The sequence below is a fragment of the Hyperolius riggenbachi genome, chromosome 3, assembly GCF_040937935.1.
Source record: "Hyperolius riggenbachi isolate aHypRig1 chromosome 3, aHypRig1.pri, whole genome shotgun sequence".
NCBI lineage: Eukaryota > Metazoa > Chordata > Amphibia > Anura > Hyperoliidae > Hyperolius > Hyperolius riggenbachi.
In genome coordinates, this window is record NC_090648.1 from 226,083,237 (window position 1) to 226,110,602 (window position 27,366).

Consider the following 27,366-nt stretch of genomic DNA (forward strand, 5'->3'; position numbering starts at 1 on the left):
TTGAATTGTATAAGGCCCTTATTAAATAAATGTTTTCTCCTAACTTTTCTCCTAGGTGATACTTCTATACCTTATTAATAAAATAAGAATAATTTGACAGTGCTTTTTCACCTATTTGCATTGTGCTGAAAAGTTATATTAAACAAAAGGTGAAAAATTATCTTCTAGGAGAAAACTCAAGAGAAAAAGATAATTGCATATGGGCTTACAGGCAATTATTTAAAATGATGCAAAAGAGTATGCTAAACAAATCAGGCATCATTATATGAATGGAGAATCGTGGCATAGTTTTAAAATGTTTAGGTGAACTTTTAAAGACCTTATTAGTTAACACCAGGTATTACCAACTTTCATAAATGAATATACATATGTTCCTGAAGAGAAAGTGCATAAGGGTTCTAGAGTGCCCAGGGCCACACCCTAACCCTGAACTGTGGCTATGGATTGGGTACTCTTTAAAATTCCACAGCATTCAATCAGAAATAATAAGGACAGAATAGTCTACAATTTGAGTTATGGCTATGGGATACTGAACTTTGCACAAAAACAGCAATGTTTGCACAGCAAAATAACAGCCCTCACAACAGCATTACTGGATCTCAGAAGAAAGAGAAAGAAAAGATTATTGATAAGCACCTTCACAAGGTAGCAATATAACTTACTTGAGGAACGTGATGTGCTGTTTACAAAGACATTAAGGAATTTTTTGGAGAAAGGCATGTTAGGTTCTGGTGATGAGTCTTCTGAAGAAGACTCATGTTCAGGGACTTCAACTTCATCTCCAAAATCATCATCTTCTAAATCACAATTATCACAAGCTCTCAGGAGGTCACTACCATCACTTAGAATTGAGGTACATCTCTGAAGGCTAACTAACTCAAGTTGAGTGTGCTCATCAACCACTAGCGTGTATTTCATTGAGTCGTATGCCAATGAATCATCCAGAAGCCGTGGCTCAGCTGTGCGGTTCTCCATAAAAGATTCTTCTTCAACACAACTCTGGAAGTTTGGACCCTTAAGGCTTCTGTAATATGGAATGTCTTCATCATCGTCAACAGTATATTCTAGGTTAAAACCATGATTAGTTTTAGCTGTTGAAATGTCCAATGTTGGTTGATTTTGGTCTAGTTCTTGGCAAAGGTCGTCACAGAGGTCATTATCTTCCAGGATGCCAGAGTCCAAATCACGATCAATATCCCAGCCTTCTCTTGGCTCTTGTATAATTTCTCCTGATCTAGACCAAAGTTTCCTTTCAACTGTATTTCCTGGAGACTGGGATCGACACTTTGCAGAATGAGAGAGTCCCTCCAGATGAAGGGGTAGTCCTTCAAAGATTGGAGTTACCGTGTCGCATGAGTCATGTAGGACATATAAGCCAGGGCCACTTTCCTCTCTCTCATGATGGCTTAAAGAATGTTGCAATGTTTCCATATCCACTAGTTCTATGCTCTGTTGTGCTTCTGGGCCTTCTTTTGATAAATCACCAGGGGTGCCAAGATCAGCTTCAATGTCTTGACCGGCAGTTTCAGGATCTAACTCAGAAGCAGGTGAAAGAGTGTCACAAGATGGACTTGTCTGCCTCTGAAGGCATTCATCTGGACATGTTATAGGATATGAGCCTTCAGAAATCATTTTATTTACCAGGTTACTGAGCAGCCAGGGAGAATCTGAATCCTCACTTAAATCAGCTTCTGACTCCGAATCTGAGTCATACTCACTGTTGGCATCAGTATCTGGCATTAACTTGGGCCCAACAGGTAAGTAGAAGGAGCGCCGGATACTTTCCAAACTACGTTCTTTATTGTGATCTGCTTCCACCAGACCTAAACCTTTTTCATCTGCATTCCATGTACTGTATTTGTCTTCTGGCTCAATCATTAAAGGAGCACTGTTTTCTTCTTTATCAAGTAGAATGGAGTCTTTAAGGCCCTGAAGGCCTCCCACTCCAACATGATCTGGCTCTGGATCAGAAGTTGGAGAACTAGCTTCTTCGATAGAGTTGGTAAGATGAGAAGATCTGCCACTACTTGACTCACTTGTCAAATCCAGCTCGGTCTCTGATATTGATGAGATCATGTTTCCCACAAGTCTTCCACCTTCACAAGCAAATGCTGCTTCTATTTCACCTTCTATATCTGAATCTGAGCCAGGAGAACATAGATCTGGTATGCCATGTCCACTTGACACATACCGACTTCGGCTGGTCAGATCAGCTTCAATGCCAGGATCTGAGGATGGAGATGTTGTTTCATTGGAAGAATTAGATGGGTGACCTCTTGTGCTCTCTCTCTGATCAGGGCTCAGATCTTCCAGATTCTCCTGTGGAGTTGGGAATACTCTAAACTCTGGATCTGAAGGCCATGAGTCCCCATGGCTTGAGTGCTTTTTGCTATCAGGCACAACGCTAGACACATCAGTGGCTTCTCCACTCTCAAGTTCTGTTCCATTGTTGTCGCTGTCAGCTTCTTCATGAGAGTCTAGGTCACAATGAGTGACCTCTGATGGAGATTCCAATTCTGCAAGTTTAAGAACATGTATTAGTGCAAAACTTCAAATTGAGCAACCAAATGATTGAAAACTATAAATGAATATGGAACACCTATAAAATTACCATGCAAGTAGGTGGTTAGTGGATATTTTCAAACAGCCAGATATATTTCAGAGTAAAAGAAAACATGTAAAAAGTAAATATAGCCTTGCTTTAACAATATGACACATTCAAGGCTTTATTATGATAGAGAAGAATTTCCCTGCCATAATAAATGTATGCAGAATATAAAATAATGAGAAAAAGAAGAAGACGATGAACGCAGAACAAAGACACATGCAAAGAGTCTAATGCTCTCACCAGTCTCATTTCTCTCAGGATCTGCCCAGCTGTCACTCTGGGAAATGAATCCACCGTTGTTGTTAAGTGTGTCCTGAGATTCAGAGAATAGAATATCTCAAAATAATCCAATATAATTGTACCACCTACCACATTAATAAATATGTAATAGCTTGCATGCTGTAGCAGTAATTGTTACATCAACCAAACGTACTTCTTTAGTAGAAATAGTGACTGTGGTCTAAAATCACATACTGATTTGAATACATACATACAATCTTTAAAGCTCTGGCATAGTACTGTAGCTAGAACCTTCTACTTTCAGCACAAGAGTCTGGAATTTTATTCTTGACCAAGATACTATCTGCATGGAGTTTGCATGTTCCCCGCAGCTAGGGTTATATGCATACATTTGGGCACCCCTGGCTAAACTACTACTTTTAATTAAATATTTAAATATTTAATTTGTAAGCAACTACTGCAGGGAATAGTGTGTTAAAAAACAAGAAATTTACAAACCTTAGTGCACAATTACTTCTTATTTTTTAAACTTCAAAGCACACAAGTAATAATTGCAGCATGTGAAAAAGTTGGGACGCTCTGACTCATCCAGTGATTAAGATTTTTGTTTGGTAAGGTCCCTAACCATAAATATTTTATTAGGTCGCATAAGCCATTTTTAGGGTGTCATCTGTTGACAACTGAAAATGTATTAAATTCTCTGACACTCCAAACCATGAGCTGTCACTTAGTAACTATGAGCTTTTCCTAGACCCTGATTGAACATCTGAAAATGACATTTTCTGCCTACAACATAGGGAAACGTTATCAAAAGGTAGGAAAATCCATCCAGCCTGTACAATAATCAGTAAAATGTCAGTTATGGGAAAATGGAGAGTCAAGGCAAGATCTGGAAGATCAAGAAAATGTTCAAAAAGATCTACTTGCATGCTGGGTTGAAAAGCAAAAGCAAACTGCCAATATGACCCACCAGAAGGGTTGGTTAACACAGGAGTGATGGCACCCAAGCATGCAGTATTTTTTGCACAATCATGGAATCGTCACCAGGAGGAAATTTTACCTATGACCTTGTCACGGGAGAAAACATTTCACTATTTTGCCTCAACCACCAAAGGATTTTTGCATTTGATAAAAAAAAAATAAAAAAATATTCACCAATTTTTAACTGTTAATACCTTAACCCTTGAGGTTGTTCAGCAGGTAGCTGCTCAGAAAATGTTGCTTGGGTAGGAGGAAGAATAGACTCCTCTAAGTATCATCAAAACAAAAAACTTTGTATAACCTGTTAGCTAAGAGGATGATGTATGTACAAAATAAGATATTTTAAAAATGATACATTTAACTAACTAAAAAAAGCTGTGTAATGCAAGATTTTGTGAAATAACTCTCCTTCTTCTGGCATATTTTAGATGTGTCTGAAAGGGAGAAGGGGACTAGTTTTTTGAAGGCTTGTATTATGAATCTTTTTTTTAGTTAGCTATTGCATTTAATATTTGTCATAATAACTTGCCTTTTCTATCTAATTATCAGCAAATTATCAATGCCAACAGTAAAGAAACTGAAACTGAAAAAGGGATGGCTTATAGTAGACAATGGGCTTGATGGACTATATGACTTTACTGCACTTTATGCCTATTTTACCTTATAACTTAAAGGTTTTCCTGACCTTATTTTATTTTATAATTCACTTCCATTAACCACTTCACATCCAGACCCTGTTTCCCCTTTTTGCACCAGAGCAGTTTTGACACTTTAGCTATGTCCCTATTTAATCAGCAATAACTTTATCCCTACTTATGACACCTAAATGAAATATATATTGTTTTTTTTCAAACCTGACTAGGCTTTCATTGTATGGCATTTTTTCCCCTTAAGCAAATATGTTTTCTATGCATTTTAATGGGAAAAGAGGAGAAAAATGAAAAAAAAAACACATTATTTCTCAATTTTACTAATTCCAGTTTAAAAATAAAAAGTGATACTGTAGATAAATAACACAAATTTTGTTTGGCTGTTCCTACTCTTTAACACAAAACTTAGATTATGTTCCTGTCACAATTTATAGTGAAGATATTTGATTATGAAATAATGCTGCTGTGTACATTTTCACTATGAACTAAAAAAATAAAAGTATTTTTAATGGTAAAAATCAATCTTATTGGCTCAGGAAACATATATTCGCTTTCACCAATTAGTGCTGCATTAGATAGTGTCAGAAGTTTGCACCAGGGCAAGCCCAATCGTGCACAGCACTGCTTCTGCTACAAAATGTATATCTATGTCCTCATGACTTAGATGAAGTTTCAGCGGATGTAGATATATTGTAGTGATGGATAAAGTGGTTAAACACCCACAGGAAATTTTTTGTGCTAGTATTGTGCATAAATGTGAGTATTAATTAGTGCAGAGCTGTCCAATTCCAGTCCTCGAGGGCCATATCCATGCTTGTGTTTAGGATGGACAGAGAAATGGAGAAATGTGTTCTACTTTATTAACCACGCCTTTCTTGATTCAATCCCATCAATTAATTTTAGCTGTGCCAAAAATGTGAGAGGACCTTGGCCTTTGAGGACTGGAGTTGGTCAGCACTGAACTAGTATATGTCCGCGACATTGTGCAAAAAAAGAAAAAAAACTCTGTGTTATTGACAGCTACTGGAGTGCTTCTAAACATGATTTAAGGATAGACTTAAGACCTGCATGATGCACATGTCAAGTGACAATGAGGCACCTGAGGAAGGGCAGTCCAAGCATGAAATGTTGTGCATGCCAGTTCTGTGTATTCTGCTATAAGGCAATAAAGAAGGCAATAAAGTGTACATATGATAGAGCTCTTTTCCATTCTTTGTGGGTATTTGGCTGTTTGCTGAGAGGTTGATGGTACCCCTATTGATACAAAGCTGCCTCAAAAATGGTTAGAACATAATGCATTGCTTGTGAGACATCTGTACAAATACTAGATTCTCAGCCGAGATTGTACACAACACTGGCACAGAAGAAAAATCATATTTCTGGCAGGCCTCTCTCTCTCTCTCTCTGCATGTGTGCCAACTGTACATTATGCCTAAATGTCTATATTTATGTTCTGTTTTTTTTCTGTTTTTTCAGGTTTTACAGTATCTATCAAATCTAAGTTCTAATTTCTCGGCTATTCCTGTTCAGTAAGCAGTGGCGTAGCTAAGGAGCTGTGGGCCCCGATGCAAGTTTTACAATGGGGCCCCCCATGCACTCTATACATAACAATTAATACGGCGCACCAAAACCGGCCAATGGCAACTACAGTGTCAGAGGTGCAAGAAGGGGATGGGGAACAGTTTGTTAATGATTACCACTATTCAAAGTATCTATAGAAGTGATTAATATGAGCACAGGACCAATAGAGGTCTAATACTGTAGTTGAGGGAGGGCCCTTTGGGGCCCCTCTGTCCTAAGGGCCCCGATGCGGTTGCTACCTCTGCAACCCCTATTGCTACGCCCCTGTCAGTAAGCCAGCTCTGATTCAGTAAAGAGACCTTGGGCAAGACTTCCTAACACTGCTACTGCCGACTGAGCACGGCCTATTGGCAGCAGCTCTGATGCTTTTAGTTGACCAGGAGAATTGTGCAAGATAAATGTTCTGTGTCTTGTCTCGAATGACATTGCATCTATCTAAAGGACAAGTTCAGTCACCTAGATTACTTCATTTCATTTGCCTGTTATTTAGAGTGGATGTGTTGCAGTGCAGGTTCCATCTCCTGCCCCTGCAAATAAACTCTCCCCCCCCCCCCCCACACACACACACACACATACCAAAAATCCTACTTTGTAATTACAGCTTTAGATTAAAAAATACAATTTTGGTTTTATAGGACCACTTTTGCAAAAAAAAAAAAAAAGATAAAAAAAGTAAAATACATGTGAACACATACAAATCAGAAGTACATTTCTTACAGAGTAAAATTACCCATAAATGTATTTTCTCCTATGTTGCTCTCACTTCCAGTAGGTAGTAGAAATCAGCACCAACAGATTTTGGGCTAGTCCAGTGATCTGCAAACTTGGCTCTCTAGCTGTTAAGGAACTACAAATCCCACAATGCATTGCGGGAGTCTGACAGCCACAGTCATGATTCATAAAGGCAAATGCATTGTGGGACGTGTAGTTCCTTAACAGCTGGAGAGCCAAGTTTGCAGATCACTGGGCTAGTCCATCTATTCATGGGGGACTCTCAGTTTCAGCATGGCCTTTATTCTTTATAAAGACACTCCCTGAAAATAAGTTATACAAATATGCTGGCAAGGCTCCCTGCTGGCTGCACACTTTTTTTTGCAGTTGGACAGAGCAACCGCCATTCGCTACGTGCTTTTGGAAATAAAGAAAACCCTGAGAACCACCCATGAGATGTTGGGCTACCCCAAAACCTGTCGGTTATGTTGACAGCAACATAGGAGAAAAGTAATTTATGGGTCATTTAACCCTAGAAGAATTGTACTTCTTATTTGAATGTGCTTACATGTATTTTAATTTTACAATTTTTGCAATAGCGGTCCTTTAATGAACAGACAAACAGACAGCAAGCATGGCCAGCTCTTCAACAGTGATTGCTACCTGGACACCTTCCCTGGAAAGCTAAGAACTACACCAAAAACCCTGTAGCTTTACATAAAATCCTAAATGTTAGGAATGCAGCCATGGTAGTATAACCAATGTGTTCACAGCAGTTCCATACACCCAAGACTGTCTCCTTCTGTATTACCATGACCTTTCTGCCTTGAACATTACATCTCTCTAAATTGCTTGTCACCTCACCTGGGATCGAGGTACATTAAGTTTCAGAGTGCATGGCCTGTTTTTCAGTGAATGTTCAGGTGGAAGAGGTGAAGGACTTGGTGAAGGAGGTGACCCTTCTTCTTTTATATTTTCTTGAACCTGAAGTTCTTCTTCTTCTTCTTCCTCCTCATCCTCCTCATCTTCCTCCTCATCAATCATTTCAAATTCCTGAAAATCCTCTTGAAAAGTACAGATAGAACGGGAAGGGTCACATCTTCCAAAGCCAAGACCTTCCTAAGAAGAAGCACAAGCATTACAGCTTGGTTAATAAGTTCTTTAACTCACTGCACTATTTCAAAGACCAGAGCACACAAAAATGACATATTTCCAGAATTTAGTTTACATTGAAATTATGTAAAATGAAGTAAAATGTTAGCACGAAGATGATACTAAAAAAAATTACAGCACTGGAAGAGAAAGGGTCAAGTATTACTAGGCAGAGCATGTAAACTCCATAAACTTTATTACTCTGTCCAGGTAAAACTGCAAAATTGTCATACAGGCATCAACAAAAATACGCTCACTAAAGCATATTTTTGTTGATACCTCTTGTTCATTTTTAAAAGGTGAGGCGATTGACATTTTCAAGCAACAGTCATGATCGGTTGTCTGTGACCACTCCGCCAGCAGCACTGATTGTTCTTTCAGGCAGAACACTGGCTGCCAGGCATAAAAGAAGCTTGACGGTAAACTGTGCCAACTGCAGGAAGATTTTTAAGCCTGTTGACCCAAAATTGGCTTGTCACTGTGCCAACTGAGACATACAGAAGAGGCATGGCACTGTCTGCATGCTTTGCAAAGTAACATGCCTGCCAATGTAATATTTATCTGTAAACATGACTTTGAACACAGATCATTAAAATAATATAAAAAAATTAAATAAAATATCAATTCATAAACATAGCGCAAATAAAGCCCCCTTTCACCCTTGTTTCTTGCCTTTGCTTCAATCGCAACCCAAAATGTTCCCAAAAGGTCGAACCACTAGTGGTGCTCGGATACCCCCAATCACAAATTCGAGTGATCATGAATTCGATTCTGCCCACTTACGAATTGACTTCTGAGCATGATCATGAGTAGAAAGGGATATCCGACTCGAGTGCGGTTTTGAGTCGAATAACCGCATGTAATCACGAATCAGGAGTGGTATTCGTGATTAAAAACCTGCTGACCTTAACAGTTAATAGCAAAGCCCCCTTACATGCTAAAAACACCAAATTTGCCAGTTATGTTAAGAAGAACAGTGGGAACAAGAGGGAAAATTTATTTTCAAAAAGACCTTATAGGTTTTGAGAAAATCGATTTTAAAGTTTCAAAGGACAAAAGTATTTGTGATTAAAAACCCGCCAAAACCCGCCGACTTTAGTGGTTAATAGCAAAGCCCCCTTACATGCTAGAAACACCAACTGATTTTAAAGTTTCAAAGGAAAAAAATATACATTTAAATGTGGTAAATACATAAACTGTCATTTACCGCATTTAAATGTATACTTTTTTCCTTTGAAACGTTAAAATCTATAAGGTCTTTTTTTTTTTTTTAATTTCCTCTTGTTCCCAGTGTTCTTCTTAACATATCTGGCAAATTTAGTGTTTCTAGCATGTAAGGGGGCTTTGCTAATAACCGCTAAATTCGGCAGGTTTTTTAATCACGAATACAGACTAGTGATTGCGAGTAACTCGTGATCACGAATCAGGTAACGAGTGCAATCACAAGTGCATTCAGGATCGAGAGACGATCACGAATGCTGATTACAACCTTGTGATTGCAAAAAACGGGTTACTCGTGATCACGACCTCATGATGAGCACCACATGCTAACAGTGAAGCTATACAGTGAGGCATACAATATCATTTAAGTATGCCTTACTCTGGTGGAAGTGCACATGTCGTACTGTTGACTGCAAGCAGTGCATTACTGTATCAGTACCCATCGCACCGCGATTAATGTGATAGCTCTATAGGGCTATCACTGCTTCTGCGTCACAATGCAAGTGTGAAAAGGACTTGACAGTTACCTAAAAACTTAATAGTCTCTCTTTCAAACCATTTCCATAGGTGTTTGTTTAGTTCAACTTAGTAAGAGACCCATCCCTTTTAACACTGGTTCAAAGGGCCAGCTGTGATATGCTTATTCTAAAAATGTCCAGGGCAAGTTCCTGAAAATCAAACACACTTATCAAATAGTTCAAACAGTTAATGTGTTCCAGGAAATAATTGTTTTAATGAGAGTTCCAAATGAATCATCAGATTTCTGGCCGCTGAAGCTTTGTTTCATTATCTCTTTTCTGCCAACAGTACTCTGCAGGGTTCAATGCCAACAACAGACAGCAAGATTTGCCAGTTGCAAAGTTGCAAGTTCCCTGGTGCTGCATCTCAGAAATGTGGTCCGTTAACAGGTCACCATCTTTTTTTTCTTTAGTTCCTTGCTCCTCTACAGTCTCGTCTTCCTGATAACACTCAAAACAAATTCACAGTCCTTGAGTTGACTATAAGTCAGACACCAATGGTATAGGTTGAGCAAGGTCAGAAACATGATCTGAGTAAATTGGGTCCATTAGCGTCCCTCATTTAGCTCAAATACAAGACTGGAAATCATGTGTTTTAGGGATTCCTCTTAGAATTAATGGATGCATGTGTATTCTGTATTCTTATGATCTCATGTAATTGTGCAATTAGTACCATATATTTGAGATACAGTGGGATGCGAAAGTTTGGGTAACCTTGTTAATCATCATGATTTTCCTGTATTAATCGTTGGTTGTTACGATAAAAAAATGTCAGTTAAATATATCATATAGGAAACACACAAAGTGATATTTGAGAAGTGAAATTAGGTTTATTGGATTTACAGAAAGTGCAGAATAATTTTAAATAAAATTAGGCAGGTGCATAAATGTGGGCACTGTTGTCATTTTATTGATTTCAAAACCTTTAGAACTAATTATTGGAACTCAAATTAGCTTGGTAAGCTCAGTGACCCCTGACCAAAATACACAGGTTAATTCAACTATGAGAAAGAGTATTTAACCTCCTGAGCGATAATCCCGAGCTGAGCTCGGGGTATGTCGCGCAGGAGGAGTTCTCAGGCCCTGGTGGGCCGATTTGTATAATTTATTGTATAATACACTTTGTATAATACACTTTGCTAGCTGTGTGTAACTTCCGATCGCCGCCGCTCGCCGCCGATCCGCCGCTACCCGCCGGGCCGCACAGCCCCCCCCTCCCCGACCCCTTGCGCAGCCTGGCCAATCAGTGCCAGGCAGCGCTGAGGGGTGGATCGGAACTCCCTCTGACGTCACGACGTCCATGACGTCGGTGACGTCATCCCGCCCCGTCGCCATGGCGACCGGGGAAGCCCAGCAGGAAATCCCGTTCTGAACGGGATTTCCTGCTTACTCTGATCGCCGAAGGCGATCGGAGTGGGTGGGGGGATGCCGCTGCGCTGCGGCTATCATGTAGCGAGCCCTGGGCTCGCTACATGATTTAAAAAATAAAAAAATTTAAAAAAATAGTGCTGCGCCACCTCCTGGGCGATATAATTGTATCGCCCAGAGGGTTAATGGAGTCAATTGTAAGTTTCCTTCCTCTTTTAATTTTCTCTGAAAAATAGCAACATGGGGGTCTCAAAACAACTCTCAAATGACCTGAAGACAAATATTGTTCACCATCATGGTTTAGGGGAAGAATACAGGGGAAGAATACAGAAAGCTGTCTCAGAGACTTCAGCTGTCTGTTTCCACAGTTAGGAACATATTAAGGAAATGGAAGACACCAGGCTCAGTTTAAGTTAAGGCTCGAAGTAACAGACCAAGAAAAATCTCGGATAGACAGAAGCGACATAGGGTGAGAACAGTCAGAGTCAACCCACAGACCAGCACCAAAGACCTACAACATCATCTTGCTGCAGATGGAGTCACTGTGCATCGTTCAACCATTCGGCGCACTTTATACAAGGAGATGCTGTATGCGAGACTGATGCAGAGGAAGCCTTTTCTCCGCTCACAGCACAAACAGAGCCGCTTGAGGTATGCTAAAGCACATTTGGACATTCTAGCTTCATTTTTAAATAAGGTGCTGTGGACTGATAAAACTAAAATTGAGTTATTTGGGCATAACAAGGGGTGTTATGCATGGAGAAAAAATGACATAGCATTCCAAGAAAAACACCTGCTACCTACAGTAAAATATGGTGGTGGTTCCATTATGCTGTGGGGCTGTGTGGCCAGTGCAGGGACTGGGAATCTTGTCAAAGTTGAGGGACGCATGGTTTCCACTCAGTATCAGCAGATTCTGGAAACCAATGTTCAGGAATCAGTGACAAAACTGAAGTTGCGATGGGGCTGGATCTTTCAACAAGACAACAATCCTAAATACTGCTCAAAATCCACTAAGGCATTCATGCAGAGGAACAAGTACAATGTTCTGGAATGGCCATCTCAGTCCCCAGACCTGAATATAAACTGAACATCTATGGTGTGAGTTAAAGAGAGCTGTCCATGCTCAGAAGCCATCAAACCTGAATGAACTACAGATGTTTTGTAAAGAGGAATGGTCCAAAATACCTTCAACCAAAATCCAGACTCTCATTGGAACCTACAGGAAGTGTTTTGAGGCTGTAATTTCTGCAAAAGGAGGATCTACTAAATAGTGATTTAATTTCTTTTTTGTGGTGCCCAAATGTATGCACCTGCCTAATTTTGTTTAAACAATGATTGCACATTTTTCTGTAAATCCGATAAACTTCATTTCACTTCTCACATATCACTGTGTGGGTCTCCTATATGATATATTTAACTGACATTTTTCATCATAACAACCAATGATTTATACAGGAAAATCATGACGATTAACAAGGTTGCTCAAACTTTTGCATCCCACTGTACATTTGCAATGCATTCTCAATAACAAAACATGCAGCATTCACAAAAATGCAACATGCTGCATGACAAAAGCAACAATACAGTAATCGCAGGTTTATAATGCTCTTTAAAGAGAACCAGAGGTGGCATATGGTTATCCTAACAGGACCCAGAAGTATGTCATGTGCACAATGACATGTTTCTGGGTCCTTGTACCGCCACTGTCACACCCCCCCCCCCCCCCCCCCACGCTGTGCTGCACCCCCTTAAAATATCGCCAGGCTAGCGACAATCTGCTTGGCTTCCTATTGGAGGAAGCTAGCAGAGGTGGGGAGAGGCGGGGGGAAGCTTGGAATCGAGGGCAAGATGCTACGATGCTGACTGACAGCCTCACATAAATAAAGCAGGTTAGCGACAAGCAGATTGTCGCTAGCCTGGCGATCTTTTAAGGGGGTGCAAGGCGGCGCTGGGGGTGGACTGGCAGCGGCAGTACAACGACCCAGAGGCATGTCATTATGCACACAACATGCTTCCGGGTTCTGTTAGGATAACAATATGCCAACTCGAGTACTCTTTAAAGTGGATCCGAGATAAACTTTTACTCATTGCATAATTGTGTTCCTTTCATATAGTTTATAGGGCATTCCTCAAGCCAAATACTTTTTTTTAGTTTGTTTTAATACTCTAATTCCCTATAAACTAAACAAGCCTCGCCCACAGATCCTTTTGTGCCTTGGCACTGTAGCAAGGGCTTATGGGAGCTCAGTCTGGGCAGGAGAAGGAGGAGTTTACTAGCCATTGATTTCAGAGGCAGAGGGGAGGAGGGAGGAGGAGAGGGGACTGAATTTAGACACAGACAAGCTGATAGCATCTCCAGCCCTCAGCCTGTGACAATGTGACAAACAGAAAATGTCTGCCCTCATTGTATCACAGGAATAATTAATCATAAACTTGTGAAGCTGTTTGCAGCTAGATATGCTGTGTAAACTATCTAAACTTTAGATAAGATACAGTGGGTTGCAAAAGTATTCGGCCCCCTGGAAGTTTTCCACATTTTGTCACATTACTGCCACAGACATGCATCAATTTTATTGGAATTCCACATGAAAGACCAATACAAAGTGGTGTACATGTGAGAAGTGGATCGAAAATCATACATCATTCCAAACATTTTTTACAAATAAATAACTGCAAAGTGGAGTGTGCGTAATTATTCGGCCCCCTGAGTCAATACTTTGTAGAACCACTTTTTGCTGCAATTACAGCTGCCAGTCTTTTAGGGTATGTCTCTACCAGCTTTGCACATCTAGAGACTGAAATCCTTGCCCATTCTTCTTTGCAAAACAGCTCCAGCTCAGTCAGATTAGATGGACAGCGTTTGTGAACAGCAGTTTTCAGATCTTGCCACAGATTCTCGATTGGATTTAGATCTGGACTTTGACTGGGCCATTCTAACACATAGATATGTTTTGTTTTAAACCATTCCATTGTTGCCCTGGCTTTATGTTTAGGGTCATTGTCCTGCTGCAAGGTGAACCTCCGCTCCAGTCTCCCATTGGCTCCATCCATCTTCCCATCAACTCTGACCAGCTTCCCTGTCCCCGCTGAAGAGATGCACCCCTCGAGCATGATGCTGCCACCACCATATTTGACAGTGGGGATGGTGTGTTCAGAGTGATGTGCAGTGTTAGTTTTCTGCCACACATAGCGTTTTGCATTTTGGCCAAAAACTTCCATTTTGGTCTCATCTGACCAGAGCACCTTCTTCCACATGGTTGCTGTGTCCCCCACATGGCTTGTGACAAACTGGAAACGGGACTTCTTATGCTTTCTGTTAACAATGCCTTTCTTCTTGCCACTCTTCCATAAAGGCCAACTTTGTACAGTGCATGACTAATAGTTGTCCTATGGACAGAGTCTCCCACCTGAGCTGTAGACCTCTGCAGCTCGCCCAGAGTAACCATGGGCCTCTTGACTGCATTTCTGCTCAGCGCTCTCCTTGTTCGGCCTGTGAGTTTAGGTGGATGGCCTTGTCTTGGTAGGTTTACAGTTGCGCCATACTCCTTCCATTTCTGAATGATCGCTTGAACAGTGCTCCGTGGGATGTTCAAGGCTTTGGAAAACTTTTTGTAGCCTAAGCCTGCTTTAAATTTCTCAATAACTTGATCCCTGACCTGTCTTGGACCTGTCTTGTGTGTTCTTTGGACTTCACGGTGTTGTTGCTCCCAATATTCTCTTAGACAACCTCTGAGGCCGTCACAGAGCAGCTGTATTTGTACTGACATTAGATTACACACAGGTGCACTTTATTTAGTCATTAGCACTCATCAGGCAATGTCTATAGGCAACTGACTGCACTCAGTTTAAAGGGGGCTGAATAATTATGCACACATCACTTTGCAGGTATTTATTTGTAAAAAAAATGTTTGGAATCATGTATGATTTTCGTTCCACTTCTCATGTGTACAACACTTTGTGTTGGTCTTTCATGTGGAATTCCAATAAAATTGATTCATGTTTGTGGCAGTAATATGACAAAATGTGGAAAACTTCAAGGGGGCCGAATACTTTTGCAACCCACTATATAGACAAGTAACTTGTTATAGTTAGTTTTTCATCTCTGATCCGCTTTATGTTCTCATTCACATGAATAGGTGTAAATCGACTCATATCAGATAACACTTTAAAGTGTGTCTCTGACTTGCTCAACATAGAGCAGTCATATAGAAGTCAGAAACAGACAGAGCAGGGTCCTATGTGAATCAAGAGATTTTCAACCTGCAACTGTAGGATTTAAGGACATAGAAGGCCAGTCAAAAGAAGGCGCAGCAACGGCTGTTCTTCCTAAGACAACTCAGGAAGTTTGGTATGCCGCAGGAACTGTTATCAAGCTTCTACACTGCCACCATCGAGTCAATCCTGTGCTCATCTATCATCGTGTGGTATGGTGGATCCACCACGAGCGACAGGTACAGACTAGTGTTGGGCGAACACCTGGATGTTCGGGTTCGGGCCGAACATGGGCCAGATGTTCGGCATGTTTGGCCCGAACGCCGAACTCAATGGAAGTCAATGGGACCCCCGAACATGCCCATTTTGGGGGCCCTATGGGGTCGCAGGCATAAGGGGGGAGCATGCCCCGATCGCGGGGGGGGGGGGGGTCGGAAATTCCCCCCACCCCCTCCGCTAGCGCTCCCCCCTCTGCCCGCTTCCCCATAAAAAAAGTTTAAGGCAAGTTAAATAGTACTTGGTGGCTGGCCTGGCACTGGCAGTGGAGTGAGGAGGAGGAGGAGTCCGAGTAGCAGAGTGACGCGTTGAGGCCGGGCAGCGGGCGGTTCAGCGGTAGTACCCTTGTGGTACTTCCGCCCTTTCTCTGACCTCACGTCCTCTACGTGATGACGCATACGAGGGTACGCGTGACGCGTACCCTCGTATGCAGAGGACGTGAGGTCAGAGAAAGGGCGGAAGTACCACAAGGGTACTACCGCTGAACCGCCCGCTGCCCGGCCTCAACGCGTCACTCTGCTATTCGGACTCCTCCTCACTCCACTGCCAGTGCCAGGCCAGCCACCAAGTACTATTTAACTTGCCTTAAACTTTTTTTATGGGGAAGCGGGCAGAGGGGGGAGCGCTAGCGGAGGGGGTGGGGGGAATTTCCGACCCCCCCCCCCCCCCCCGCGATCGGGGCATGCTCCTCCATTATGCCTGCGACCCCATAGGGGGGCCGTATTGCGGCATGTTCGGGCGAACAGGGCCCTGTTCGGCCGAACAGGGGCCCTGTTCGGCGGCCATTCAGTAGTTCGGGGCGAACCCGAACTTAAAAGGCCGAACACCATCAGGTGTTCGGCCGAACTCGAACATCACCCGAACAGGGTAATGTTCTGCAGAACCCGAACAGTGGTGAACACTGTTCGCCCAACACTAGTACAGACTACAAAGAGTAATCAAGGCAGCGGAAAGAATCATTGGGTCACCCTTGCCACCTCTGGACCTCCTCCACGCATCCAGATTGAAAACAAGGGCATACAGGATCACGAACGACCCGCACCATCCCGGCAGCCGCTTCTTCAACCGCATGCACTCGGACCATCGTTACAGGGCTATCTCCACCAAAACCTCCAGGCACAGGAACTCCTTTTTCCCCCAAGCAGTGTGCCTTCTGAACTCAAGTCACACACACAGAAAAACTAAATAGCACATTTGTGACCAGGCCTAAAAAAATATGTGCTTATTCCGTGGTTCCGCATGTAGTTTTGCACTACAATACCTTAAATATTTTTGTCTGCACATGTTTTTTTGCACTAAGTTGTTTTAATGTATTTGTCTGTTCGTCATTGTATGCTTTGCACTACTATGTTTCAAATGCCGCTTTGTACTATGCTCTATGCCGATGTGTACCACAAACAATTCCAAGTGTGGCAACTGCTGCGAAATAAATCTGATTCTGATTCATAGGCTAATGCATTTCATTCTGTCCACAAAGAGCTACACTGTTCTATTTCTGTGACTGGAGATACTGCTTTACAGTAGTAAACAGCTAGGAGAAGATAGCAAAGTATAAGCCAGCAACCCTCTGTCAGGCTAAATTTGCACATTGTTCCTTATAGGAAGTAGAGTGGTGAGAGAAGAGGATAAGGATATTTCCAGGGCTGTGGATTCAGTACAAAAATCATCAAACTCCGACTCCTCAGTTTATGAAACCACCAACTCCAACTCCAGGTACCCAAAATGGCTCAGACTCCTCGACTCCGACTACTTAGTGTAATTCTTACCAGGGTTGTGGATTTGGTACAAAAATCATCCGACACCGACTCAGACTCCTCAGTTTTTGAAACCACCAACTCCGACTCCAGGTACCCAAAATTGCTCCGACTCCACAGCCCTGGATATTTCCCCATTTGTGGTGAAATTTAGTAGTGATAAACTGAAATAATCCAACATAGCCAATCACTAGAGCCCTAACAAAGGTTGACTATATGTAATAGGCAGGGCTGTGGAGTCGGTACAGAAATCTACCAACTCCGACTCCAACTCCTCAGTTTATGAAACCACCGACTCGGGACTCCTCGACTCCGACTCCTTAGTCTAATTTTTACAAAAGCTATGGATTTGGTTTAAAAATTATCAGACTCTGAATCCTCACTTTAGTGAAACCACCAACTCCGACTCCAGGTACCCCAAATTTCTCCGACTCAGACTCCTCGACTCCGACTCCACAGCCCTGGTAATAGGTGATCCATGTGCAGATTTATACGGATACCTGACCTAAATCTAAACTGGTTTTGGGGTCTATAACCTCATGTATGGATGATGTTTCAACGCTTAGACTGCCAGCATTTTTTTAAAAAATCTACACACCAGTGCCAGCTATGTCTGTCTTGTGTTCATTAAATGTCTTGGCCAAATCTACATGTACCACATCCACATTAGTCAGTAGGGATGTTATTGAGGTGCAGATAGATTTGAGATGAATGAGAATTCTGCTAATTATTATGATACAGAATTCTGCTAATTATTATGATACAGAATTCTGCTAATTATTATGAAAATCTAACGTGAAATAGACTAATCAAATCTTGCAGTGAACGCATTTGATTGGTCCATTTTCAAGCTGCATAGATTTGCAGTAACAGTTGCATAATTCTGCATCATCTTAAAATTTGATTTGATGAATATTGATGATTTTGCCATACAGCTCATGAAAACCCAAAATTCCTATCTAAAAAAATTAGCATATTTCATCCGACCAATAAAAGAAAAGCGTTTTTAAAACAAAAAAAGACAACCTTTAAATAATTATGCTCAGTTATGCACTCAATGCTTGGTCGGGAATCCTTTTGCAGAAATGACTGCTTCAATGTGGCATGGCATGGAGGCAATCAGCCTGTGGCACTGCTCAGGTGTTATGGAGGCTTCGATAGCGGCCATAAGCTCATCCAGAGTGTTGGGTCTTGCGTCTCTCAACTTTCTCTTCACAATATCCCACAGATTCTCTGTGGGGTTCAGGTCAGGAGAGTTGGCAGGCCAATTGAGCACAGTAATACCATGGTCAGTAAACCATTTACCAGTGGTTTTGGCACTGTGAGCAGGTGCCAGGTCATGCTGAAAAATGAAATCTTCATCTCCATAAAGCTTTTCAGCAGATGGAAGCATGAAGTGCTCCAAAATCTCCTGATAGCTAGCTGCATTGACCCTGCCCTTGATGAAACACAGTGGACCAACACCAGCAGCTGTCATGGCACCCCAGACCATCACTGACTGTGGGTACTTGACACTGGACTTCAAGCATTTTGGCATTTCCCTCTCCCCAGTCTTCCTCCAGACTCTGGCACCTTGATTTCCGAATGACATGCAAAAGTTGCTTTCATCCGAAAAAAAGTACTTTGGACCACTGAGCAACAGTCCAGTGCTGCTTCTCTGTAGCCCAGGTCAGGCGCTTCTGCCGCTGTTTCTGGTTCAAAAGTGGCTTGACCTGGGGAATGAGGCACCTGTAGCCCATTTCCTGCACACGCCTGTACACGGTGGCTCTGGAGGTTTCTACTCCAGACTCAGTCCACTGCTTCCGCAGGTCCCCCAAGGTCTGTAATCGGTCCTTCTCCACAATCTTCCTCAGGGTCCGGTCACCTCTTCTCGTTGTGCAGCGCTTTCTGCCACACTTTTTCCTTCCCACAGACTTCCCACTGAGGTGCCTTGATACAGCACTCTGGGAACAGCCTATTCGTTCAGAAATTTCTTTCTGTGTCTTACCCTCCTGCTTGAGGGTGTCAATGATGGCCTTCTGGAAAACAGTTAGGTCGGCAGTCTTACCCATGATTGCGGTTTTGCGTAATGAACCAGGCTGGGAGTTTTTAAAAGCCTCAGGAATCTTTTGTAGGTGTTTAGAGTTAATTAGTTGATTCAGATGATTAGGTTAATAGCTCGTTTAGAGAACCTTTTCATGATATGCTAATTTTTTGAGATAGGAATTTGGGGTTTTCATGAGCTGTATGCCAAAATCATCAACATTAAAACAATAAAAGGCTTGAACTACTTTAGTTGTGTGTAATGAATCTAAAATATATGAAAGTCTAGTGTTTATCAGTACATTACAGAAAATAATGAACTTTAGCAAAATATGCTAATTTTTGTGTTAATGCTAATTAAACACATTTTGCAATGTACCATAATCCAGTTTGAAATGGTGTATAATTGTCAGGTTGCATAATAGCTTGACTGGCCTTCTCACTAGTGCAATGCTACCACTGGGGTCAGGGCCGCGCCTGGGTGGGTGCTGCGGTGCATTGCACCCAAGCGCCTGTCTCTGACTGGTGCCGCCCGGCCGCCGCTCACCCCCTCTGGCCGCGGCTCCCTCCCTCCCTGTGGCCGCCGCGTCACTCAGACCTCGATCAGGCGGCAACTAATCGTGCGGGCGCTAGGACCAAGCGCCCGCACTGATATGCGGAAGTGACATCACTGCCGCATACAGAGCGGGTGCGTCCGGCGCCCACTCGTATTGGTCGGGTCGCCGCTGATCCTGAGGTCTGCTGGCTGCGATGTGAGTGGGGAGCGGCGGCAGCTCCCTGTCGCTCACTCACTACCACTGATCCTGAGGTCTGCTGGCTGCGAGGTGAGGGGGGAGCGGCGGCGGCGGCTGGGGCTCCCTGTCACTCACTTACTCACTCACTACCTAAAGGGGCTCCCTGGCACTCACTCACTACCTAAAGGGACTTCCTGGCACTCACTCACTACCTAAAGGGGTTCCCACTCACTCACTACCTAAAGGGGCTCCCTGGCACTCACTCACTACCTAAAGGGGCTCCCTGGCACTCACTCACTACCTAAAGGGGCTTCCTCTCACTCACTACCTAAAGGGGCTCCCACTCACTCACTACCTAAAGGGGCTCACTGGCACTCACTGTCTAAAGGGGCTCCCACTCAATCACTACCTAAAGGGGCTCCCACTCACTACCTAAAAGGGCTCCCTGGCACTCACTCACTATCTAAAGGGGCTCCCTGGCACTCACTCACTACCTAAAGGGGCTCCCTGGCACTCACTCACTACCTAAAGGGGCTCCCCGTCACTCACTCACTGCCTAAAGGGGCTCCCTGGCACTCACTCACTGACTGCCTAAAGGGGCTCCCTGTCACTCACTGTCTAAAGGGGCTCCCTGTCACTCACTGCCTAAAGGGACTCCCTGTCACTCACTGCCTAAAGGGACTCCCTGTCACTCACTGCCTAAAGGGACTCCCTGTCACTCACTGCCTAAAGCGGCTCCCTGTCACTGCCAAAGGTGCTCCCTGTCACTCACTGCCAAAGGGGCTCCCTGTCACTCACTGCCAAAGGGGCTCCCTGTCACTCACTGCCAAAGGGGCTCCCTGTCACTCACTGCCAAAGGAGCTCCCTGTCACTCACTGCCTAAAGGGCTCCCTGTCACTCACTGCCTAAAGGGCTCCCTGTCACTCACTGCCTAAAGGGCTCCCTGTCACTCACTGCCAAAGGGCTCCCTGTCACTCACTGCCTAAAGGGCTCCCTGTCACTCACTGCCTAAAGGGCTCCCTGTCACTCACTGCCTAAAGGGCTCTCTGTCACTCACTGCCTAAAGGGGGTCCAGGCGGGCTACATATACTGGGGACACTGGCTGTTTGTCATTATGTGCATTTACTGGTGAAAAGCGGTCTCTTATTATGTGCATTTACTGGTGAAAAGCGGTTTCTTATTATGTGCATTTACTGGTGAAAAGCGGTCTCTTATTATGTGCATCTACTGGTGAAAAGCCGTCTCTTATGTGCATTTACTGGTGAAAAGCTGTCTCTTATTATGTGCATTTACTGGTAAAAAGCTGTCTCTTATTATGTGCATTTACTGGTGAAAAGCTGTCTCTTATTATGTGCATTTACTGGGGAAAAGCTGTCTCTCATTATGTGCATTTACTGATGAAAGGCTGTCTGTCATTTACGTGCATTTACTGGTGAAACGCTGTCTCTTATGTGCATTTAGTGGGGAAATTTTGTCAGTAAAAATAATCTTTTGTCAGTAAATTTTTAGGTATTTGTCAGTAAAAAATAACGTGAAAGGTTGGCAACACTGGCAGGCTGCGCGGCGCAACGGGAAGATACAGGCAGCCCACCTCACGCTTGGGCTTGGCCGGCGACAGCGAGCGAAAGTAGGGTGGCCGCAGGCAGCCATAAATACGCAGTGTGTGACTGCGTCGCACTCGCAGAGCCTCTCAGCCTGAGTCAGTCCAGAGACTAGCAGACTCGCAGGCAGCCAAAGCCAGCCAGGAACAAGCCCATGGAAGAGGGGTAGGAATGGGGTATCACATGCATGCGTAAAGAGGTGGAAGGTGTGGGTGTGATTAGGCAGGACATGGGTGTGGTTATGTAGTTGGGCGCTATTAATTTAACCACTCCCATAGGCGCCAGAGAAAATCTTGCACCCAGGTGCCAGGCACCCCAGGCTCTCCCCTGACTGGGGTTGATTTGTATAGAACAGAGTACTTTATTATGACTATAATCTGTGGAATAGAACATTTTAACAAATAATATTATCCATTACATTTTGCCTTAAAAGGAACTCGAGGTGAGAGACATATGGAGTCTGACATATTTATTCACCTTTAATCACTATCAGTTGCCTGCCAGTCCTGCTTATCTTTCTGGTCAGTAGTGTCTGAATCACACACCAGAGACAAACATTCAGTGTATCTTGTCAGATTTTTGTCATCTGACCTGCATGGTTGTTCAGAGTCTATTTTGGCACTCACTGTGTTAATTGGCTGTGAGGGGTTAACATGGGCACCGGTGTTTCGCTGTAACATAGCCAAAGATCAAGCTCAGGCACACACACACAGATTAATTTGGGTAACAGTGATAAGTTATTGAAAGCTGAAATTTCACTGAAATTCTGTTTCAGGCATCATGAGTTAATTTGGGCACCATGGTAGACTACTACATAGCGGAAGCATCAGTTGTCATGGTTTCAGCTTCCCAGTACATGGATTCAGTCCTGGGGTAGGGAAGAAAAAAGCCAGTATAGGTTACTATAAGTTCAGGAAGGCTAGGAGGAGCAGGGGGAGGTTAGTTTTACTGATTAGGATTAGGAGGTTAGTTATGTTCAGGAAGTACCGTATTTTTCGGACTATAAGACGCTCTGGACTATAAGACGCACCTAGTTTTAGAGGACAGAAACCAAGGGAAAAAAATATACTAAACCTGGTGCATCCATGGTGCAGTGACATCTTATAGACCTTCTCCCCCCCAATTATTATGTCTCTTTTGTGTCCTCCTTGTACCTCTTGTGCCCTATGTATCATCTTCTGTCCCCGTGTCCTCTGTGCTCCTGTTTCCTGTGCCCCCCTGTGCCAAGTGTCCCCCTGTGCCCATGTCTGTGTCCAGTATCCCACAGTGTCCAGTGTTCTCCTGTGCCTTTTGCCCAGTGTCCCCTTGTGTCCAGTGTAGAGTATCCCACTGTGTCCAGTGTAGAGTATCCCACTGTGTCCAATGTCTGACTGTGTCCAGTATCCCCCTGTCTGCGGATGTCCCATGTCCCCCTATAAAGCCATGCAGTTCTGCCTTCAATGTAAGGTGGCCCATAAGGATCAATGGGCTACAGCATAAGATTCAAGCAGTAGCTGACCTGGGGTGCGTGTCCCCGGCCGTTTTTGAGGGGTGCAGTCAGAGGAGGTGTGCTGTGCCTGCAGTCCCGGAAGAGCAGCCTTGCATCTGCGGAGGGCAAGGAGGAAGCTGATCGGTGCCCACTGCCGCCCACATGGCAGGAGGAGGGTCCTCTGGACTAAGTTGTCGGCGGTGAGGTGAGAGGGCTAGCGGCGTGCTGGTGCTGTCCTCTGGCCGGTCTGCACGAACGAAAGGTGTGCTGTGCCTGCAGTCCCGGAAGCGCAGCCTTGCATCTGCGGAGGGCAAGAAGGAAGCTGATCGGCGCCCACTGCCGCCCGCATGGCAGGAGGAGGGTCCTCTGGACAAAGTTGTCGGTGGTGAGGTGAGAGGGCTAGCGGCGTGCTGGTGCTGTCCTCTGGCCGGTCTGCACGAACAAATGTGGTAGCTGGATGGCTGCGTTGTCTCTGGCTGCTATGCTGAAGGTATGCTGAGCCTGGTGTCTTGTGAAGCAGCCATTTGTATTTGCGGCATGTGGGTGGGTGAAGGAGCAGCTGATCGGCACGCTTCGCCATCCATTGCAAGTGTTTCCCGGATCTTTAGCAGTGGATTGAACGGGAAGTGAATCAGACTGGAGACGCTGCACCAGACGCCATTGCACTCACTCTATAGCAGGGACTGCAATGATTGGCCCCAATGACGGAGCTCTGATCCCGCCCGCGGACCGGCGGCTCCTATTAGGAACTGAACGGGGCAGTGGGCGGCTATGATTGGCGGTCTGGGGCAGCGCCCCCCACCTGATTCGTTGATCCATCCATCAGTTTCAGCATTGGACTTTATTTACATAGCGGGGACAGCGGGAGGGACAGGGATTAACTAGACTGAGGGGGCAGAGGACTGGGACAGCGATTACTGGAGGGCGGCCGAGGGTAGACCAGTGTAAAAATTGTAGTATTCGGACTATAAGACGCACCTACTTTTCCCCCCCACTTTTGGGGGAGAAAAAGTGCGTCTTATAGTCCGAAAAATACGGTAGATTTCATCAGGGAGTGTTTAAAGAGAACCCGAGGTGGGATTTAATTATGTTAGTGGGGCACAGAGGCTGGTTGTGCACACTAACACCAGCCTCTGTTGCCCCATAGTGTGCCTCCAGGACCCCCCTGCGCGCCGCTATACCCCCCGCAGTGCTAGCGACACACAGCGGGAGGGAAGGGACACAATCAGCGGGAGGGAAGTGACGCGGGCGGGTAGCGCCGATACGGAGGAGGCGGGGGAGCGGTGCTAACAGACAGGCATAGGTAAACATTGTGCTGGCGACACGCTGTGTGTCGCTAGCACTGCGGGGGGTATAGCGGCGCGCAGGGGGGTCCTGGAGGCACACCATGGGGCAACAGAGGCTGGTGTTAGTGTGCACAACCAGCCTCTGTGCCCCACTAGCATAATTAAATCCCACCTCGGGTTCTCTTTAAAATTGTGGAGGTTGTAGGCATTAGATAACAGTTAAAATAAATGGGAAGGAGGAAGAGGAGTTTCGGAAATAAGTTAAAAAAGGGAAAAGTTAAGATTTGGAAAGGGATAAAGTTAAAGAGAAACCGTAACCAAAATTGAACTTCATCCCACTCAGTAGCTGATACCCCCTTTTACATGAGAAATATATTCCTTTTCACAAACGGATCATCAGGGGGCTCTGTATGGCTGATACTGTGGTGAAACCCCTCCCACAGGAAACTGTGAGGACCATGGTCCTGGCAGTTTCCAGGCTGTGAACCTCATTGCATTGTGGAAAATAGCTGTTTACAGCTGTTTTCAACTGCCAAAAAAGCAAGCAGCATCTCCTTCCACTGACATCACCTGCCAGCAGTATAAATGTCACCATATGATAAATGTCAGAATGTAAATCAGGGAGAGGAAAGATTTGACAATGGGCAAACACTGACTAAATCATTTATAAATAATGATTGTAAAAATGAAGCACTTTTTTTATTACGTTATTTTCACTGGAGTTCCTCTTTAAGAAGGTAGGCTAATGGTGGGCGTGGGCATAGAGATACAGGGATTTGTTAAATGTAGCTGAACAACAGGAGAGAAAAGGCAAAAGTGTCATCAAAAATACCATCACATAGCAGATTACGGTTCCAGTACCTCAATGAACAGGTCCCACATAAATTGCCACTGTGTTGTGTGGTTATGTCATCTCACATTCTCTAACTGGGTACTGGCATGGGCTGCTGGGATCAATCTGGTTATCAGGAACCTGAAGAGCCCTTCAGACAGGAAGCAGACTCCTTCCTTCCCATAGCAAGAGTGTCAGTTGGGAAAACACATTGTTGTGTAAAAAGTTTTATAAAGCATGTACAATGTAACTGTTGATGTAAGAATGAAGAAACGGATTTATTGCAAGACGCTAGCTCATTGTTAGTATTACTACTAGCTGCTCTGGCAAAAGGTCACATTGTTCTTTAAATGTATCTCTTTTACCCAGGACATAAGAGCACAGTGTCACCAAATGGTTCTCTGTTTTGCAGTCTGGAGCAAACGATGATTGCATTGGTGTCATGCTGTCTGTATATTGTCACATTAAGCAGCAGTGGAACAGCAGCACTTTGCCAGAAATATACTGAAATGTCTTCTGAAAATGTACCAGTTGATTTTTGCAGTCAGATTAGAATTATGACTTCAAATTTTCTATTACAGAATTTCAAGCCCTTTAATCGCTGCTTGTGATAAGCTGATTAGGATAAGCTACTAATGCAAAAAAAAAAATTGATTCTGATTTTCTGAAGAAAAGAACTTGCAGCTAATTAATTTAAAAGTGCACTAGCTGAGCTGGTATTAACTAGGACTTGAGTAATTACTGGCAGCTTCACACATCTGATAAGGTTACAAGAGGTATAGATGACCTTGGCAGCCTAGACATGAACAATATAATGTGGAAAATATATGAGCTGTATACAGAAGTCACAAGATCTGTGGGATGCATTTCATGTAAGCACAGCTTTGGGCACATGCTTTCCTTGTCCTGCTCAGGCACTCAGTGGCAGAATTGGGCTTTTTTTACACATGTATAAGCTGCTTGACTGCCTGATGTCAACAATTTCCTTGGGCACGGACCTCCAGAGCTGTAGATGGCAGACTTTTCAGAAATTGAAGTCTGTGCCCTCTCCTGCAGTTTGAACTGCAGGATGGGGTAGAGCCAGGCAGAAGCAGGCCTATCCATCAGGGCCGGTTCTAGTAACAATAGGGCCCCTGGGCAAAATCAACCTGGGGGCCCCCAAATAGATACCCTCAACCAAAAAGCGGCAGTAGAGACCCTATGTTGCAGCCAGATTTCCCCATAGGGCACCTGAGCGAGGGGATGACACCCCCTGGCTCTGCCGCAGACTGTGTAGGGGCCCTGGGGAGCAACAGTTAAGTTGGGGAGAGACACTTTGGGGGCCCCTACAGGCTCTGGGGCAATTGCCCCCTTTGCCTCTATGATAGTTCCGGCCCTGCTACCCATAGAGCCTGCTGTTAATACCTCCATCTAGTGTTACGTCATTGCATTTTTAAAACCGTTACAGCTGCAAAAGCCTTGTTTTGCATAAAAGGCAACATTTGAACCCATTACTAAATTAATGGATAGCATATTTAGAACTACTGCGCTTGCAGATGGGCTCTAATACATCTTTATCCTCCTAGAGTATGACATTCTGGCAGCTGTTTTAGTGGTTGTATTAATAGAACAGACAGTGGGAACACTCAAACTTGGGTATACAGTAAATGGGCTGTGTTTGGCATATTACTTTCTATCTATCACATCTCAGATACCATGTGCGTTATAGAGAAGCCACATCTGTGGTGCTGGATGTGATGTGCTGCCCATACATTTCTCTAAACACACAAGAAGGACTTATGTCATTAGGTGATATCACGCCTGGCCTAATGTATCAATGTCACTGAAATTGCTCCATGCAAAGCTGAGACACTCGGCTTGGGAAGACATCTGTGTAATTGTTTGGACTTAAAATATCTATGTAAGCCAGAGAAACTGAAGGTCAAACATTCTTATGCATGAGACAGTAGAGCATGTACGGGATCTACAGCGGAAATATTTATGAGTTAGAATTCATTACCAACAAGTCTAAAGGACTGGGGAAACTAAAGCATCAACAGTCTACATTGCTGTAATCAAATGTGTTTCTATCTCAAATATAACAATTTTCTTGCAACTATATTTATTATCCAGCTAGGCCTACTATAATACATGACTGGCTAATAATGG

The 27,366-nt window shown here is 43.8% G+C and overlaps 1 protein-coding gene across 1 annotated transcript in view; it reads right to left on the reverse strand.

The window, feature by feature from the left end:
- Positions 1-27,366, reverse strand: part of MAPK8IP2 (mitogen-activated protein kinase 8 interacting protein 2) — a 110,611-nt gene that overhangs the window by 16,742 nt on the left and 66,503 nt on the right. The window contains exons 3-5 of the mRNA XM_068275868.1: positions 7,636-7,890; positions 2,849-2,921; positions 663-2,516 (exon numbers count right to left, since the gene is read on the reverse strand). Coding sequence (XP_068131969.1) covers positions 663-2,516; positions 2,849-2,921; positions 7,636-7,890 — 2,182 coding nt within the window. The remainder of the gene's footprint in view (positions 1-662; positions 2,517-2,848; positions 2,922-7,635; positions 7,891-27,366) is intronic.